At 36.7% G+C, this 19804-nt stretch overlaps 1 protein-coding gene across 14 annotated transcripts in view; it reads left to right on the top strand.

Annotated features, from left to right (window-relative positions):
- The window catches only part of PTPRM (protein tyrosine phosphatase, receptor type M), a 462428-nt gene that overhangs the window by 227535 nt on the left and 215089 nt on the right, over positions 1–19804 (top strand). For all 14 annotated transcript variants that reach the window (XM_021385886.1, XM_021385885.1, XM_021385884.1 and 11 more), the window contains one exon: positions 16896–17204. In XM_021385886.1, the coding sequence (XP_021241561.1) occupies positions 16896–17204 (309 nt within the window). The remainder of the gene's footprint in view (positions 1–16895; positions 17205–19804) is intronic.

Raw genomic sequence — 19804 nt, 5'->3', positions numbered from 1 at the left:
TCACCTTGTGAGAGCTAAGTGATCATAAAATATTTAATGAAAGTGGATGCTGATGGTGTTTTGTCATACAGGAATTGGTATGAAAGATTAAAGAACCATTATGTGGAGTAACAGAAATCCATTAGGTGAAAATACGTGCTTAACAAAAAAGAGAAGTGAATTGAAAAATATTCCAAATGTGCTGCTTTTTTGTAGATTCAAAGGCAAAGGCCTCGCGTCTGCTGTAGGTACTGGAACATCTAGTCCTTCATCTCCTTGTAATTCAACTTTTAGGTTGCGAGCTGTTTGCAGATAACCAAGGCCATATGGTTCCCTTAGCTTTGTAACATTGTAATTTGTCTTCTGATGAAAGGATAGATTTATTTCTTTATTTTTCTTTTCTACTCACAAGGCTGAATTCTGCCCCTGGTTGTGTACATTAGGTATCTTGTTGCGTGAATCAAAAGGACAGAGTGTGTTCTACTAGTATACTAGATTGGAATGTTAGCCTGTAGTCACAAGGTGAACCACTTGCCATATGATGAAAGTGTTTCTAATTTGGATGGAAGTGAAAGAAACACATTTTGGGAAGTTGAGTTAGTTGTAGAATGACAGAAAGCCTTAAGAAATACCAGCTTTGTTTTGCCATGTGCATCAAACAGTACGTATTTGTTTTATATGAAGGACTTAGGCCTTTCTTCACCCTCAGATATTATAAAATTAAGTTTTCTATTTCCACAATATTGTTGAAAATTATTTTATTTACAGAAACAAACTCAAGTGAAAAGCCGTGACTACCCTCAGCCAAACAAGCATAGGGATTGGAACAATCACTGCTAGATTTTTTCTTTCCTGGATGGTTGGCCATTCCTTAAATCTCAGCCTTTTCTTTGCTACTATTTAAATTCTGCTTGACAGCAAGGATGCTTAGCTCTTAGTGCTCAATGGAGCATGAGGCTACCTTTCCTCCCTAGAATTTGGGAATGTCTTTTGATATTCCAGCTAGTCTAAGCATCTGTGCCTAGACTGCTAAGCTGGCTTTGATTTGCAGACTGTCAGGACTTAGGATAATTCTAAAGGAAAACTGTCATATGAATAGCCCATTCTGTATCACCAGTGCTGATCGATAAAGAAAGCCTGATGGGAGTCAAAAATTTGAATTTTCTAGTTTGTGAAACTGTTTGATTTTTGTTTTTTTTGTGTGTGTTTTTTTTTCTTTTTAACAAGAACAGCATTTTACTTTGCTAACATTTGTCTGGGTTTTATTCTTTCTTTGCTTTACTCCAGTTTGCATCTTCATACAGTCTGTAGTTCTACTTTTCTTTCTTTCCAGAGTTCTTACTATTATCCAGATCTATTTCAACCAAACAGCAAATTGGTTTGACTGTTCTCAAGAAATTAGCCAAGGATATTAAATTTTTGAGTATATTACTTTCCTACATTACTTAACAATAGAATTCAAGATAAAAAATGAATATACTGACATTGCCTCTTTTATTTTATGGATAGGTAGATGCGTTTTAAATCATTGATGTTGCCATATAGACTACCGGACTTAAATACGCACAAATTCTTGCACATGAGAGGTATCTGTAGATCATAGTTAAATTTTTGTACTGGTAAGACAAAAAGCTATGCCTACCTCTAAATTTAATACTGAGGTCATACACAAGATAACCACAAGAAATCTAAGACCAATACCAGTATTGCTTATGCACTTTTACAGCTTTATTGAGAAATGATACAATCTTTTCATTTTTGCAATTAAAATGTTAGGTATTTATGACTTTTAGTGATGTCTGTGATACTGTCTGGCATTTCTCTGACTAGTAATTAAGTTTTAATAACGGCACTTTTTGTTTGTGTGGTCATCTTTGTTGTTATTACTGCATTAGGCAAGGAGCTCTGTATTTGTCTGTGTTGGTTGATTGCCTTCAGAATGTTTCAGGTGCTCTTCATTCTTCCTTCATTAAAGGAAATGGAGAAAGCTCAAAGCAGCTTTTAGAAATTTTCTTTGAGGACATTTCGAACAGTGCCCCAGGCAAGAATAAGGTATTTGTGTATTTATATATGACAGCCTTCATGCACCTAATCCCAGTGCCTCCTTACTATTGCTGTATTCATTTCATTAGCCATGTGCCTCCCTCTTGACATAAGAGATAGCTTTACATTAACATCAAGTTAATTATTTCTATTTTTAAAATTTCAAATGAGTTGCAAATTCTGTTGAAGCAAATGGGTACATTTACTGTAGTTTTTCTTTGTGGTTAGAGTGATGTTGTTTCAACAGCGCATAGTCACGTCTGTAATCCTGTGATCTGCTGAGGGTACAAAATGAGAGTAAGAAATGATGTGTCCATAGCTGTAAATATTTGGATTTACTTTTGTCAAGAGATTCTAGCAACAGGATTGAAACTTGAGTTGTTTTTTTCATGTCATCGGAAACCATAGATGGAATTATTGCCTTATTTTGTGTGAATTCACGGGGAGTAGTTTTATATATGGATCATGATTAATGTTTGTGAAGTTGCCAGAAGGTTCCCAAGTGTTTGTTCTGCCACTTATAACTAACTTCTTATATGCATTTTTAAACTCATCTATCTAGAGAAAATTTGGGGAAATGATTTGGCATAAACTGGAAGAACAGATGCCATAAGTATGCTTTAGACTCCCTTCTCTAGAAGACAGATAATCATATTTTCAGCTTTTTTACGCTTTTTGTTTGTCTTATTAAAGCCCTCTTACAAAGACATAATGTGGCACAAGATAGTACTGTGGTCACCATCTTTCCTGTGACGTTTGTATTTTCAATCACAATCTTAACTAGTAAGGATAAGAAGTTTCCTGCGTAAGACAGGAAGTTAACCTCACATGCTCCAATCTCCAGTTGTTAGAAACAATGTCACTTTTTGATTTTTCTTGATAATTCTTACATGATGGAAAATTTGAGAGCAGAGCTCTTGAGACTTATGTTTCTTACCTCTTTTGCCTAAACTAGTATTTCAGCTGAATTCTTTTTCTCTATGGAAGGATTTTTCTTCTCTCATTTTAGCTCATAACTTAAATCAGATCTTCTACAGTGATAGTTTCCTGATTGTATTACCACATTATTCAAGAATGGTATCTTTTTGTTATCACAAGCTGGTGTTAGAAGGAGCCTCAGATCAGCATAGTTAAATCCATGCATTTGTAGCATGCTAAATTATAATATAAATTGCCAGTTAAGCAGTTCCATAGTGTAGCCTACTAAGTTTTTTCTTCTATTCTGAGCAAGCAGAGAGGGACTGGTCTCTCCAACCCCTATTCATCTATATTCTTATTGGAGATATTCACTGAAAGGGCTGAAGTGGACCTAAATGTTTTAAAGTCATGTGAGGGTCTTCTACATTAATTCTGAAGCTCCTGATTAACTTTTTTTTTTTCAATTGTGGACTGTCCTGTACTAGAATACTTATGAATATGAATTAAGATAGTGAAATCACTTTCAAATAAGGAGTAGGAGAATTCTGATCAAAATACCCTGTCGGAGATTTGACAGTGATGTACCTTAAGGCTGCTTAAAAGTTCTGTGCATGCAGCCTCCCTGTTTAGTTTACTTCTTAATTGAAATCATAATTCTGTAGCACATTCAACTAGTTCTTTAGCAGGAGTGAAAAATGTGTCTCTTTAATAATTTTGCAGACTAACAGAAATGTAGTTATCAGAAGAAAGATGTTCTTTCTTGGATACTTTTTATATGTCTTGAGTAGTCTTTTGTAGTTTTAAAAAATAGTATTGTTTTAATTACCATGGTTACATGCTGCTATTGCTGATACAACAATTTCAAATGATTTCTTTCTGCTTCAGTACTTAATACACTGTGAATTCATCAAAAATGGAACAAAAACTTCTTGTATAGTGCAAAATTTCTTGTCTATTTCAGTCCACTTTTTGCAGAGGTCTCAATTTTGTATTCTTCCTTCAGAGAATGCTCACTTGTAGCTGTACAAAACGTAAATATTCAAAATACCAAGCCTATATGTGGTGAGTTAACTTTGGCCAGCTGACAGATGCCTCACTAGTCACTCTCCTGCTCCCCCTCACCAGGATAGGGGGAGAAAATAAGACTGAAATGCTTGTAAGTCAATATATATATATTTTTAAAGCAAATGAAGTAACAGAGCCCACTGGTGTTTAGCTTCAACATGATTGTATGAGTTGGTGAGTATCCTTGGCACTAAAATAGCCAAAGGTGCACTGAGTTTCATGTGTCTTTCCTTTTAACTGTCTGAACGTACTGAAATAATAGTAATATCTTCTGATATAATGCTGCTAAGCCATAAGTATCAAAATGTTCTTTAAACAGAGGATTTAGTTATTTTAATTTGAGGTGTCAAGCTTCCAGTGGCAATTGCTAAAGCCAGAAACTGAGTCTAAGTTCCAAAATCCCCAGTGGGGTTTTCTTTTCACTAAGCCATATTACCTGTGTGAATAGTATCTCCTCACACAGACTGTAGCTGATGGGTTGGATGGGGTAGGTGAGCAGATAAGCTGCTTTTCACTTCTTCTATATTATCTTTCTGACTTTTTTCCCCCCAATTTCTCTCTATATTTGACTTTTGAGATCCAGCCAGAATGACCTTAGAAAAGTATGTGCGCCATCTAGTACACAAATGGCAGTTAATATTTATGACATAGAATCATAGAATCATAGAATTAGCTAGGTTGGAAAAGACCTACAAGGTCATCCAGTCCAACCATCCACCTACCACCAATAACCCCACTAAACCATGTCTCTCAATGCTATATCTAAATGTTTCTTGAACACCTCTAGGGATGGTGACTCCACCACCTCCCTGGGCAGCCCATTCCAGCGCCTGACCACTCTTTCAGAAAAGTAGTATTTCCTAACGTCCAGCCTAAATCTCCCCTGGAGCAACTTGAGGCCATTCCCCCTCGTCCTGTCACTAGTTGTAAGAGAGAAGAGGCTGACCCCCAGCTCACTACAACCTCCCTTCAGGTAGTTATAGAGGCTGATAAGGTCTCCCCTGAGCCTCCTCTTCTCCAGACTGAACAATCCCAGCTCCCTCAGCCGCTCCTCATAAGGCCTGTGCTCCAGACCCCTCACCAGCTTCGTTGCCCTCCTCTGAACACGCTCCAGGGCCTCAATGTCTTTCTTGCAGTGAGGGGCCCAAAACTGGACACAGTACTCGAGGTAGGGCCTCGCCAGGGCTCCTGGTCACAGGGGGACAACATCTTACTAATAACTGTGTTCTGTTTTTTCAGATCATCTACTAGAAATGGAATTCTGAATATCCTAATCTCATTTACAAGTCAATGAAATTATTTGTTCCTACAACGACCACTTATTTTAAAATGCAGTTCTGCTACTGCAGATTTGCACAACCATAAAGCAGCAGCTTGGTTGTCAAGAAACTTCTAGATTAAGTTGGTGATACATCGTATGAATATTTCTAGATTTTGTGTGCATCTGTGCACTGAATCCAGCAAACCATTTTTATGTGCATATAAATTACTGACAAATAAAAAAGCATCGTCATGAATCAAGATTCTCAACTCCAAAACGGTTTTGTAAACGCAAAAGCAGTAGCTCTTCTGTTGTTGCCATTTCTTTTGGTTGAGCTCTGAGTTACAGATAAGAGCTTACATTTGCTATCATGCAGATGCTAATTTTAATGCTTAAAAAATCAATGTGTAGTTTCTATCATTCTGAATATTTCCTATTTGTGAAAATTAAACTATTTTATCACTTTTATTTTGAAATAAGAACACCTCTATGGATATTCTGTGACCGAGAACTCCAGCAGCTCTTGCTTTTTAGACACTGTAAGGTCTTGTTGCTTTTTATGGCTTTGGTGTTTTCTTACTTCTTTTTTACTCTCTTTTCAGATTTGTAGGTGAAAAGCACCCTTAAAGATGAATAGCCGAGCACTCCACAGCTCCATGCAAATTATTATTCTGAATTTTTTACTTTCATAATCATGATACCAGTAGAGGAAAGCCTGCGATCAGAAACTTCTGTGCTTGGAAAAAAAAAATTGTATGATTTCTAACAGATGTCAGCAATTTATAAATTCAAATTAGAGTAAAGTAGAAATAGTGTCTGTATAGCACTTGCTTTTTTATTACCTCATGTATGACCTTTTTCAAGGTAGCAATTATTTTCCATTAGTTCAGTTCAGTTGGAAAAAACAATGCTTAATGGACTTTGAATCCTGGGTCACTGATGATAGTATTAGACAGTTTTCAGATTTATGTAAGTGCTGTCTTATGCAGTTCCATAATTTGCCACACCAGCTTATTTCTGGTGGACTTTTGCCTGTCATATTTTCTAGGTTTTCTTGAAGCTGTGTGTTGAGATTGTGATCTGGGGCTCCTGAGTGGCCGGTGGAGCTGGCCTGTCTCAGAAGTAAGGCAGGTGCCCATCTTTGCCCCGTGAAATGAGTCCAGTCCTGGGCCCTTTTCTCTACTTAGGATGACAGGTACATTAACAACCTCAGATAAATTTTGCTTTCCTGAATATGTGATAGCTGCTTTGTGTTCTTCCATGTCAGTTATGGTTCTGGCATAAAAACAGGCACTCTTCAGTGCATTGACAGAATGAAATCTGGAAGAGGGAAAGGAAACAAAAAGGCTTAGACAAAAGCGAAGTGACCAGTAGCAATTAAAGCAGGAAAGGCTGCAGGCAGTGCAGGGAAATGTAGTCCTGATAAATGTTTAATCTTTAGAGAAGGCAATTCAGTAACATGGCTGCTTTGAAATAAAGCTTGGCTTAATTAACCTGTGATGCATGTTACACAAAAGCAAGTTTGTTACCATCTTCTCTCCTTGATAGTGTGCTTGAGGTAGTGTTATATATCTCTGTATCTGAGGATGATATGTCAGTCCTATCTATATGCATTTCTCTGGGAATGCTAGGACTCTTTTATACCTTACAAGCTAAAAAACTTTACTTTGAAGCTCTTCACGATCTACTCTGCCCCTTTTTCCCAGCTCTTCTCCTTGCTCCTCCAGTGGAAGTCTCTTTCCTTGTTGCAAATGCATTCAAAGCTAATATGGGCTGATATCCTCTGTATTTCATAGTAAAGTATAACAACATAAATTCACTTCATCAGCAAGCATATTTGCTGATGTTTGCTTTTTATGGTGAATGTTATAGCAGAGAAGTAGGACTTAACACTGGTGGTGAATAACATCCTTAGCCATCAGTGGAACAGTCAAAAAAAATTTCCAGAGAGGTACTGAAAAGGGAGCAATCTAGGGGAGTTCTTCAAATAATTTTATAAATGCTGTGATGTAGCAGGAAAAAAAAAAGTTGAGTATACGACTCAACATAGTCAGCAGCATATACTCTTACCATAGATACTCTTCAAGTACTTTAATGGATAAAAGCATCATGCATAATTTTTGAATGGAAAATATAATGAACAAGAAATTCCTTTCATACAACGTGACCTGATACAGAGAAAAACAAAAATGACCATACCTATACCATTCCTGTCAGTGCTTATCATTGTCCAGCAAGACCTCATTGCAACTTTCATGAGGGGAGCTTATAAGCAGGAGGAAGCCTGACTTTTTACATGGTTGGGTAGTGACAGTACAAGGAAGAATGGCCTTAAATCAAAAGAGGGGAGATTTAGGTGAGGTTTTAGGCAGTCTTGTTACAAATTTAAAAGGCGATCTTCTCAACTTTACATTACTTACCTCTCATTTGGTATTGTACTAATTAGTTAATAGTAACTAGCACCAAAATGTGTAGTAGGAAGGCTGAATATCTTGTTCCCTTTTGACATATATGTAAGTTCAAATTTTATTCTACCAGGTGATACAAGGAATCTGATTCATTTATCAAGTTTATGCATTTGAGAGCTATTTGTCAAAACCAGTCTTGCTCTACATCACATGGTTAAGGTTGATTGCACGTGTCAGATTAGAAAGAATGGTAAATATTCTTTTTAGACAAGTAACATTGATTGGTGGCATTTTCTCTTTTACATAGATTTATGTGACTGTGGAGTCTTGTCATCTGGGTTCAATAAAGGCTAGTCCTTAATCCTCAGTTCAGCTAACACCACTGTACTTAATGGCTCTGAATTCATGTGATTTGTCTGTAGCAATAGGGCATGGTGATAACCAGAACACACGGCTACATCTTACTCTGACTGATCTATGATAAGCATTGCCCATTTATTCTTTTGCACAACATAATAAACAGACTCTGGAATTCTGCTTTCATGGCAGGTATTGAACAGCTGAAGCCTTCACTAATTTACACAATGATTTTTTATTTTTTTTCCAGCTGGCTTCTGGGGCATCTCAAGAAGCTGTACCATAAAATGTAGCAAGTTTGAATATGCTGCATGACACAACAAAACAAACAGTGCATGCTTTGTCATTGGTATCACTGACATTCACAAGGTGATTAGGGCACTTACTGTACAAAAGTACACATTCCGTGCTAGTGTTTGAAGAATACAGTTTGCCATACTACAGTGTCAAAGAGGCACTCTAGCCATTTCCAGGGAAAAAAGGCTAGAAAAATATTTTTTGCTCACACTAGAACTTCTAAATGTTAATACTATTCTCCTAGATTCCCTCTTTTTAGACCACTAGGTGGAGAAATGTATGTTATGTTAATGCCATTTCCCTTTTCTGCAGTCTGTTCATTGTGCACAATCAAATTCTGTCTGTTCTTCTCATGAATATGCTTAATGATGCATAAATGTCTTCTTTAATTGTAAACCAGCCACCTGCACCATCTCTTAGTGTATCTAAAAGTTTCTTTATTGACCCTTTATTACCAGATGGTTTCATGTTCAAGAAATACAATGCTGCTGCTTGGTAACTGTGAAGAAGGTGCATCAGTTGGCTGCAGGAGCAATTCCTCAGGCCTTCAGCTTCCTCTGAAGTCTTTACCTTCCCAAATAAAAGCAGCATCCAAATGGTAGGCTTTGTAGATTGGTCTAGAAATCTACCTATGCCACCTTCTGAGGGTGCCACAGGTATGGAGGTACGCATCTGATCAAATGATGAGAATATGTGCCCGTGTGTTCTGTCAGATAATAATGATACCTACTTTGTCAACATGAGATGAACACGTAGTTGTCAGGGACAGAGATGGCACTGTAAAACCATGTGGTCAACTCCAAAAAAGCCTTAAATGCTTGTGATAGATTCAGTGGAAGGAGATGATTTATGCAACACAAGTCACTGGATTTCAGTATTCCTCAAGGACTGCTTATCTACCAAAGGTAGCATCTACCAGAGAGAGGTACTTTCTTTGCCATCTTGCCCTGCTAATTCTTAATTTACACTGAGAGATATTTACCAGTTTTTCACTTCTTGTTGATTTACATACTTAAGAGGTTCCTGGGGTGAAGTTGGGATAAATTGTCATTGCTATATATGTGAAGTGAAAAGTATATGTCTGCACTCTTTTGTTTTTCATTTCTCACTTAGATGTATGCTTCCTTCATGCAAAAGAAAGAAAACCTTAGAACACTTGCTTGTCTGTCTTTCAAACTCTCTAAAATTAGCTTGTCATGAAATGTAAAACTAATGTGTAGTTGTAAAATCCACTGCCAGCATTCTCCTCACTACTGGCTGATGGCTAAGCAGATTTAGAAATGAAAGGGGTTATTATAATGTGATTATTGAATAGCTAGGTATGTCATTTTAAACAAGCAACTAAAATCTCTGTTGCAGATTCAGAATGTAATCTTGTTTGTATCATTCATAGTTAAAATCTGATTTTGATTGTGGAGGAGTAATCATATAATGTAGATAATTTGACAAAAATATATCCAATGCTGTTTTTCTTCCGTTCCTTATTTAAATATATTAGAATTTAAATGACTCACCATCTAGAGTATACCTATCAAATGACAATAGCATAAAGAATTATTAGATTCCATTTGCTTTGGTTCAGATTTAAATTTTACTATAAAGTGAGAAGTTCCTATCAGCTCTCTCATGAAAGGAAACATCGTATAGAAACTGATACTTAAAAAAATACTTCCAACTTTAAAAGGGTGTTGTTATTGGTGATTAGACCAGTATTTTGCAACTGTGAATTTCAAGATTTAGCCTGAATGGGATATATATAGCCATGAGTTGGAGAATAAGAGCTGAAAATGTTAAGGAAATGTCCTCCTGCAGGATTATATCATTCATTCATGTTTCTGTATCCATTGCTGGTGACAATACTTTGCTTAAAGCTTAAATCCAAGGTTTCATCTGGTTTCAAGCAAAAGCTATACTGATATTTTGTAATTTGTAAGCTGATGCCTTGGATGCTTATCAGAATGTGCTTTCAATGAATCTTTTGAAATTAGCTCAACATCCTGGTTCTGTTCCAAGAATTTGTATATTTTTAGCTCGTATTTCAACCAGAAATACTACACAAAGAATTCTGGTGATAAGCTGATATTAGTACTTCTGATCCCTCCTGGAAAATGGAGACTTGTACCATATCTCACATATGAGTTTGAGGAGAAATGAGTGAGGATTCAAGCTGTCTCATTTTAAGAACTTTGCCTGCTCGTTTTACCGCTGTGAGCTGTAAGTATGTATTTTAGCATTTTCTGAGGTACAGCAGCCATTTTATTTTGACCTTCAGTTTCTTTGTATGTAATATAAACTGTTGTCATATTATACAATGACCCTCAATGCTCTTAAGTCTGGAATAACTTGGAAGGGTACAGAAGGGATCCCCACTGGCTATTGCTCAAGTTGCACATCGCTCTGATAACTTTAGGGTACCTATGCTCTTGTATTTGTCTTCCTTCACTGGCATTCTGACTGCAGAAGACATTTACCATAGGATACAATTAGAAACAGAAGAATATTTATGTATAACTGTTTATTCCCTCCTTGTCTGGATTGCAGGTGTCTTAAGTTTTACTATCTCACAGTGCTTTTTCTCATTAGCTCTGAGGCTCTGCTGCATCTCAACATTTTCTAAAATGTCAGGGAGTTCTTTAGGAAGAGTGATGGAAGAGCTGCTTTAATGTGGGAGTCATGTATTTTTGCAGAAGGAGAGGCATGTTCTTTTGGATTTGCTATTAGCAAGTAATAGTGAAAGATTGGTAAGAATTTTTAATACTGTAACTTGGAATCTTTCCAGGAGATGCTGAGTGTCTTCTGCAGTCATTTCCTTTTACCTGAATAATCTTACTAGCCATTGCTAGTAATTTCCATGACTGCTCTGTGACACAGTATTTGGTTTTGCTTTAAAACAGCTGGACTCCACAGGACAATGACATCAACATCATCTTATTAGGACTTCGATTTCACTAATTCTTTATCTAAAATATACATGTATGTTAAAATCTACGAAATAACACTGCCCAAATTCTTGCCCACTGTTTCTTTCCTCTCCACAGTCTGCAGTTTTTATATATTGGAAACTGAAAAGCTCTAATCTATTAGCAGATTTGATCCGTCATGATATTTTGAGCAAAATAAAGCTCTTCTTGAATTTCAATCAGTTGTTGAAGAACTTGTAGAAAAAACAATTACAGTGGTATAAAATCGTTCAGTTGCTGTCCAGCATGATCTTTCACAAAACTCTCCAACCAAGTTTGCAAATAACCTCACGCTGTTTGCTGCCATGTATAGATTGGATATAATCAAATAAGCCAAACAAGTAAAACAGTTTGCCTGCTTCCTTGTTTGGTGTTGCCTATAGATACAGGCATATATAGATATACATATATAGATATACAAATCTTTAGATTTGTGTTTTATAATATGGGCAAGTGTTGTTTGATAGCAGCTGGCTCATAAGGCCGTTCCTCTATAGGAGAAACAATATTTCATTTCTTTGTGTTCTGCCTTCCTGAAACATAGCAGCTGGGCTACTGGGGAGCAGCAGGGTATCTGCTGATCTGGAGAACTGTAGCATGAGTAGAGGTGCTTAGCTTTATAACGTTTGTAGGTGGAGTTATACCGAAGAAGGAGAAACATGGATGAAATACAGTGTGCATATGTTGTCTACGACAATGTACTAAGGCCTCCCTTCCGTCCACACCTCCACATGCAGGGGCATACGGGACACATACATGGTATGTAGCGCCGAAATGCCAATTTAATGCTGCGCAACAAGGCTACTTATACCCCTACATGCGACCGCTCCGTGTACCCGTGACCCCCCCCTGCTCCTCCCAGGTGCTCGCAGGCACCACCCGCCGTGACTCCCCGATTCCTCCCTTGGTGCTCACAGGCACCACCCATCCCATTTAACCCCGCATGCATAAATACATAAAAAGTAAGAGTTGTGATTTCCATTCTTAAACAATGTTCAGGTGTGTAATGTTTTAGTTTCTCTGCAGGGAGAAGAGAACTTTCTTTCTACTCCTTATCAGTATTTCTTTTGTTTTTTCGTGGGAGGTACTTCAGATTCAGTAAAGCAACTGACAGGTTGACCACTTTTACCAGTGCTGGTGAACTGTTAAAGCATGTGTTTGAATGAAAACACAGGTATTCTCGTTTGAAACAAAACAAGGGTATCAAATTGTCAGCTGAAGCAGATGTAGCTCCAATTCAGCAGGCAGAATCAAGTCAAAAGTGTGCTTATGGTCTCTGTCACTGTAGTAAGCAAGCTCTTTGCAAATATTAATGAAATTACATGTGACACTGATACTGATGCTGGACTACTATGACCCCCATTTATCTCATAAGGAATTTATGTGAAAAGATGTTAAGGAAATCTGTGTCAAAGCCAGGAGATACTGGATGTCATACCTGTGTGTTTAATTATCACTATTTTATTTTTACTTCAAAGAGCTGTAATAGGTAATATCTGAATCACAGATAATTTTTTAATTGTATTTTTTTTTTCTTATTTGATTCATCCTTTACTTCCTATGGAAGGGTAATAGAGACCAATCCAGAATTTAAATCACAAGAGATATTACAGAGCTAAACCATGTTAATAGTTTGCCTGGACAAGAAATGAAGTCTTCATTCCTCTTGTTGAGATGATCATCTGAGCCATGTTCAGATGGAGCAATCTGAACACGATGCTTTGTCTTTTGGATGGTACCCAACAATTATCAGGTCCCTGCTGCTACTGGAGTATCACAGAGGGGCCAAAAATCCTCATACCGCTTGTGCCTTGGTTTCATTGCGGTAGATCTGTGATGAAAATACAAAACTTCCAGCCTGTGCTTTCGTTCTGAAACCACATTTTGATGATCAATTCTAAAAACACACCAAAATGTCTTTCTGTGATTTTGAAATTGAGTTTCTGAGAAAGCATTGTACTTGTAGTAAGAGGTAAAGTGCGACGTTCCAGAGAAATGGGCTGTGAATTGAAGCTGCAATGGAAATTGATCCTATCTGTCAGTCTCCGCTCCATATTCGCAGGAAAACAGAGGGGAGCAGAGAAAGAGCCAAGATGACTGACTAAATGGGATGTTAAAGTGCCAGGGGCTAGAACTGGTCTTGCTGGTCCCTCAGGTCCAGAGCTGCAACTGTCAGACTTTCCTGCTTGATACCTGCTGAAGCCAGCAGGAGGAGAGCAGTAGGAAAAACGCTGCAGGCACCGTCAGGGGAATTGCTGAGAAGTACCTGGTGCAGCTTGAGGCATGACAGGCGGTGCTCTCCTCAGGGAGGACAACCTCTTCCTTTATGAACTGGTAGGCCTCATTTTCCCAATTCACCTCCTGGTTTGTAGCAGTGAGGCAGAAGAAAATAGCTGAGATGCTGAGGTGCAACAGAGCATCTGTTCATCTAGAGAACTGCAGAGGGATACTGCATACTAGCTGTATGACATCTATACAGGTGGGGTTCCTTTCCCCACCTTTTGTTACAGAAATTGTTATTTTTTGTGGCTGTCTTTGCCACGTGTTTTTAATAAAAAATCCATGGTTCCCTTACCCTCTTTTTTTTTTTTTTGTTAAAAGTAAACATTTTTTCCCTTCATCTTGTTCCTTCTGAGCTAGTTGTAACTAAAAATAGTTGTGTACTTGGCGCATACAGGTCTGTTATGACTGAGAACTCAATTATATAGAGCTAATATCTTTATGCCTGTAATAAAGTCTTATCTGGTAATCAAAGATGTGTGGTGTGAGAAAGAAAAATAAAACAATGCAAATAAAGTAGCATTTATTCAGGAATTCAGGTTTGTTTGATGAAAAAATAATAAAGCATAGTCTGTTCCACTAATTTTGAGACTTTATAAGTGAGATGGAGGAACCAAATGGGTGAATTCTTTGGTGTGCAGCCCAGCATCTTCACAGGCTCTTTCATAGACAGAGCTCTTTGGAACATTCAATCTCACTTTCTCAGTGGGCATCCACTGTAAATTTATTCCACCTGGTGCAAGTAACATCTTGCTTTATTTTTCCTTAGAAGTCTTTCTCTGCTCTTACCCAGTCCTTTTTATCTTATCTGTCCCTTTCTCCTTTCCACTTAAGTGTCAGCATGGGCTAGGTTACACCATGCTTGTCCCTTTCAGCTGCATCATCTCTGAATGGTGAGAAAAACAGACGCAAGCTATGTCACTATCTGATATTCTGGATTACAGAATCAAGTCAGGAAAAAGAGCATTCAAGGTTTTTGCCTTGTCTGATGAACTTTTTCCCATGAATATCAACAGAAGCTATGTTGCTTCCGGCTTTTACAGCCCAGTCTTCATTCCTTTGTTTTATTAAAGTAAGCATGTATGTATATGTGTCGTTCTCATAGCAATGACTTCAAGATTTAACTAGAAGACTAACTTGTACTTTTATTTAAGGTAGGGAGGCATAAGAATATCCTCCTCCTGGGCAGAAAAATCTTAGGTAGATTTTGATTCAGTTTTTTCATGCAGCCACTCAATCTCAGTTTTCAAATGCTATGAATTAGTTTTATGTCTCTAATAAAACAGATTTCTCAGCTCCCCCATGAATTTTCTGATGTGCACGCTATGAAACTAAGCGGACTGATCCGTATTCTTGCAGCTATGAGCTTTGCTCAACTGCTTAAGGTTGTGTGTCAGGGTCACCTTAATTTTGTTGATTTTCTGGCCCTATTTAGCCCATCCAGCTGGTGATACAGTACCACAATGCCAATCAGATGCACTTTGCTATTCATAGTCTCACCTGAATGAAAAAATGCTTAGAAGCTGATACAAAAACAGAAAAATAAAACTCCTTTTTCATGAGATTTGTCTGAATTATGCAGAAGTAAATGCTTAAGGAATATATGAAACTCTCCGAGCTTTCCAGTCTTTGAGGTTTGCCTCTTATTAATCATAACTGTTGTAGCAACGGAAAATACCCCAAACATCAGGTTTCTCAGCTGGGGTATCCGAGTTTGGAAGCAAGTAAATGACTGTTCCAATTTATCCTTTGTGAGGAAAGTTTTGCTAGTCTGGTCACCAGAAAGAAGACCAGGATTAGATATGTTACCGAGTTAGCTTTTTTTTGCCATTTTGTCACCAATTGGAAAATATAATACACTGGTAATCAACATGTTTGGATAGTGGCAGTTAATTAAAAAAAAAAAAAAGAAGCTGGAGGATTGGAAAATAAGAAAACAACCCTGCTTTGTAGATGTACAGAGAACAAGCAATTTCTTAACACCTTTTATTCAAGAAGCTAAGATGAATAACATCTTTGAACACGCATTTTTAGCAGGGATTTTATTTAAAAGTAAAAAGATGAAGCCCTGTGTAAATTGTTTAGAACATTCCTAGTGAAGACATGTTGATTAATAAACATTAAAGAAGGAAGATGCATATTAATTTGTTTACGTATAAGAGGCTTCTAGCTCATTAAATGTCTTCTAAGCATTTAACTAGTGAAGCAGTAGATTAAACCAGACATTGTCTTTAATCTTGTTGAGGGTTCCAATATGAAAACAAACAGATTATTGCTAAATATGTATAATAGTTCTACTAATGACATTCTTTTGAAAATGTGGGGTGTCTGCCAGCTCAGTATTTGAGCTGTAATTTGGTGGAAATTTGGGTTCAGTTTTGTTTGGGTCCCCTCCATTACTGGGACCCATAGGAAATGATAAATTTTATCTTCATCAACAACAATGGTTGGATAATTAAACTGTTGAAAAACTTCTTGTTTATACATAGCCATAAGTTCCTGGTTAGATTGGTTCTTGGTTTTGTTAGATGTCATTTGTGCCTGGTTATCAGCTAAGAGTTCTCTAGGAACATTCAGGTGCGATAAGATATGGCCAACATGCCTTCTGTTGTTTTTTTTTTTATTCTGTACTAAACCACTACTGCAAGCAGGTGTTTATACTGTTTTAGGCGTAGTTTAAAAATGAGAGGAAGAACCTCGTAACAACTAATGTTTATGGGAAAATAACCCTATGGACCATTTTAAAGAAATTAGAATATTATCTTAATGTCCTGGCCAAGTAGAGATTGAGTAATTTCTTTCAGTCTAACTTAAAAACAAGTGAATGTGAAATAGCTGGTGAAACACCTAAAATTTTATTTTATTTTATTTGTAAAAACAGTCCTGGGAGAAAATCAGCACATATTTACAAATTTTCCCTAAAATTACCTTTTATTTTTAGATACTTATTTAGCTTAAATGAGGGCTTTTGCTTTAAAAGTGTTAACATATTAATTTGTAAAGAAAGTTACAGTTATTTTTTGCAAGCAACAAATAGGTAATAAGAGTAAACATTATTTAAACTACAGTTTGAATTTAAAGGTAAAAAGGTTCTGGTTTTTTGTTTGATTTAAACTTTTCACTAGACACCTTTCTCCATTCCTCGGTATTTTTTCCTGACTTTTCTTTAGACTTCTCTTCTTGTCATTTGTACTATGAGAGATAAAGCAGTGGATTTGTTTCAACTTACATGTCATATTTATAGAACTGTAAAACTTCTTATTACTCTTACATACTGCTATAATATGCATCAATAATCATACTAGAATTGTATTGGTAATTTTGCAGATCCAATGCGTGGACCACGAAAACTAGAGGTTGTGGAGATCAAGTCTAGGCAAATCACTATTTGCTGGGAGCCATTTGGATATAACGTCACGCGTTGCCATCGATACAACCTCACAGTTCATTACCGTTACCAGGCTGGAGGACAAGAGCAAGTGAGAGAAGAAGTAAGCTGGGATACAGAAAGTTCACATCCGCAGCACACCATTACTAATCTATCACCATACACAAATGTCAGCATTAAATTAGTACTAATGAATCCCGAAGGACGAAAAGAAAGCCAAGAACTTGTAGTACAAACGGATGAAGATGGTGAGTTTTTGTATTTACATATACAAATACATTGTACATGCATCCTACCTGATGGTCAGTGTGTTTCTATACGTCCTACTTTCACTAACTGTAACAGATTGTTCACCAACTTCAGTAGTTTCAGGGCAGTAAAGAATCTACTAAATGTATTATCATGGTCTTTTACATAATATATAACATTATACATTATTTTACTATTTCTTCATTAAGCTTATAGCATCTGCTTGAACTATGCCCTGCCGCTTAAAAGTTCCAGTATCAGCTTGAAAAAAATTTCAGGTGCTGGTCCACAGTATCTTCATGTAAGCTTTTATGTTGAGTGATATGCTCAACATAAAATACTTTCTCCTGATTTGCAGTTTCAACCACTGAATGATATTAGTTGCTTATCCAGACAATATCTTTTGTATGTATGTACATTACAATATATAGATACTCCCTCCCCTTTAGTAATTTTCAGGTAAAGTGGGACATTCAGACCTCATTCATTTTAAGTAATAACATAATTTATCAGTCTCTTTTTTTGAAGTATGGGCAGCTGAGTTGGCAGATGAGTCTCGGTAATGCTGTAGTAACACTGCATGAAAAGATGTTAACATCCTTCTAAATCCTATGCATTGTTATTGTGATTATCCACACAAAGAGTTTGCAGGAGTACTGAAAGCTATGGGACCAAAATGGGACTTACTTTTTAAATTAGTCATGCACCAAGAATCAGTTTCACCTTTTCAGAACACTTTGTACTAGGGTATACAGCCCGTAGGTGCCTTCTACAAGTGTGCTTTAGGCTGTTGGGCTTTGTTTTTAGGAATCTTCAATTGTCTACCCTTCAAAGGAGCCCTAACAAATGACTGGGATTGCTTAATATAACAGATCTGTTCTCCTGGTTTTAACATCTGCAGTCTGATTAGGAGTAGTTGTGCATTTTCTTCCAAATTAATGATAGATTTACTGCAAACATTTTGGAAAGATTTCTAGAAAAAAATTCAGCAATGATGAGTTTCCCTTATAATAAATACTTTAAGACTATCATTTAAAACTATTAAATCATTTAATATGTACTGTAATGGTTTTGTTTAGTACTAATTTCTAATCAAAATATATGAGGGAATAAATTAAACAGTTTAGAAATGTACAGTTGCTAATGCAATTGATTTTACCAAGCATAGCTAACATAAAAATTGTTTAATTAAAATTAATTTTGCTGTCATCCCCTTGCTTTTATTCAGTTCAGTTGTAGGATGTAAAAGCAAGGGATCTTATTGATATAGGTACCATTTCTGTATTTTCTTTAAAATTTTATATAGTATTTGTTTATTCTTGGCCCTCTGGAACTTCACAGTATACTAAGACATATTAAAAACCAGCATCAGTGGTTCAGAGAATACTTTTTTCCTAATATTCTTTCCATAATATTAATCAGTTTTGAAATATCAAGCCTGAAAATCTATGATTCTGTCACTGCAGTGTTTTTGCAAATACTAAAAAAAAACCCACAGCTTTCTAGTACATTGTACACTTTCAGTAAAGCAGATATATCTGTGTGAAATGCAATAATGGAATATGACCCAAATAATCACTATGATCTTGAAATTACATTGTAATGTATGTTGCAAGGGCTATGTGCAGTTGAGTTTTGAGTATTTCTGTGGATGAACAACCCGCAGCCTCTTTAGGCAAGCTCTTCCAGTGTTTGATCTCCCTCATGGTGTAACTGCTCAGAGTTTATGGCCATCAAGTAATTTTATAGAGTTATCACCATGCTTTCTCATACTTTTACCTTACTTGTACTATATTCAATTTCTCTCCCTTTACATGTATATTAGTAGCCCTATTATTGCAAATGGGCATTGTTGGTTCTCTCCTAGTTGAAAGGACAGCTTTGTGCCCAGACTTAGGGTTTCACTGAAGGCACAATTTTACCAGCCCATGTAGGATGGGTAAGCAAATTCAGAAGCTATCAGTGTCCTTGGAGCTTCTTCTTGTCAAAAGAATTCTCTGCAGAGAGATAGGGAGATTTGCTCATAAAGTCTCCATTTAAACTCCATTTAAACCATTTAAACTCCTAGACCAACAGCATGGAGGAACAGAAGAAGAAAAATTCTCTACCAGACCTAGCAACAGGAAGGATTCACCAGATTTCTTTATTGTAGGTCTTCCTATTCTTTAGCTATATGGGTTGAACTCAGAAAAGGATCTCAGAAGTTATTTCAACTGTTGTAGCAATTAGTTTCCACCTTTTAGTGCGTGGAAAATGAGTATTTTCTTACTGGACTTTCATGTGCGTGTCACATGAAAGTGCTCACCCGTCAGAGCTTTATGCTTCCTAACAGTGTGTTTTTGAAGATTTTCTTTTTACATTATGTTGCATATGCTTTTACAAAAATAGAATTTAAGATACTTGTCCATGTGCTGTTAACACATCTTCTTGACTAAAAACTGTTGACGTTGGCTCTAGAATAGATAGTTGTAGAACAAACAGAAAAAAGAAGTAGATATCTGAGAGCAGTTGGCGCATCCTTAATCAGACCTGTCTGATGTCCCTGACTGTTCAGCATTAATTCTCATAAAGTAAGACTCTTTAAGAAAGATGAATGTCA

Source organism: Numida meleagris, chromosome 2 (assembly GCF_002078875.1).
Source record: "Numida meleagris isolate 19003 breed g44 Domestic line chromosome 2, NumMel1.0, whole genome shotgun sequence".
Taxonomy (NCBI): domain Eukaryota; kingdom Metazoa; phylum Chordata; class Aves; order Galliformes; family Numididae; genus Numida; species Numida meleagris.
The sequence above is the reverse complement of the archived record's forward strand: the minus strand, read 5'-3'. Positions and strand labels throughout refer to the sequence as shown.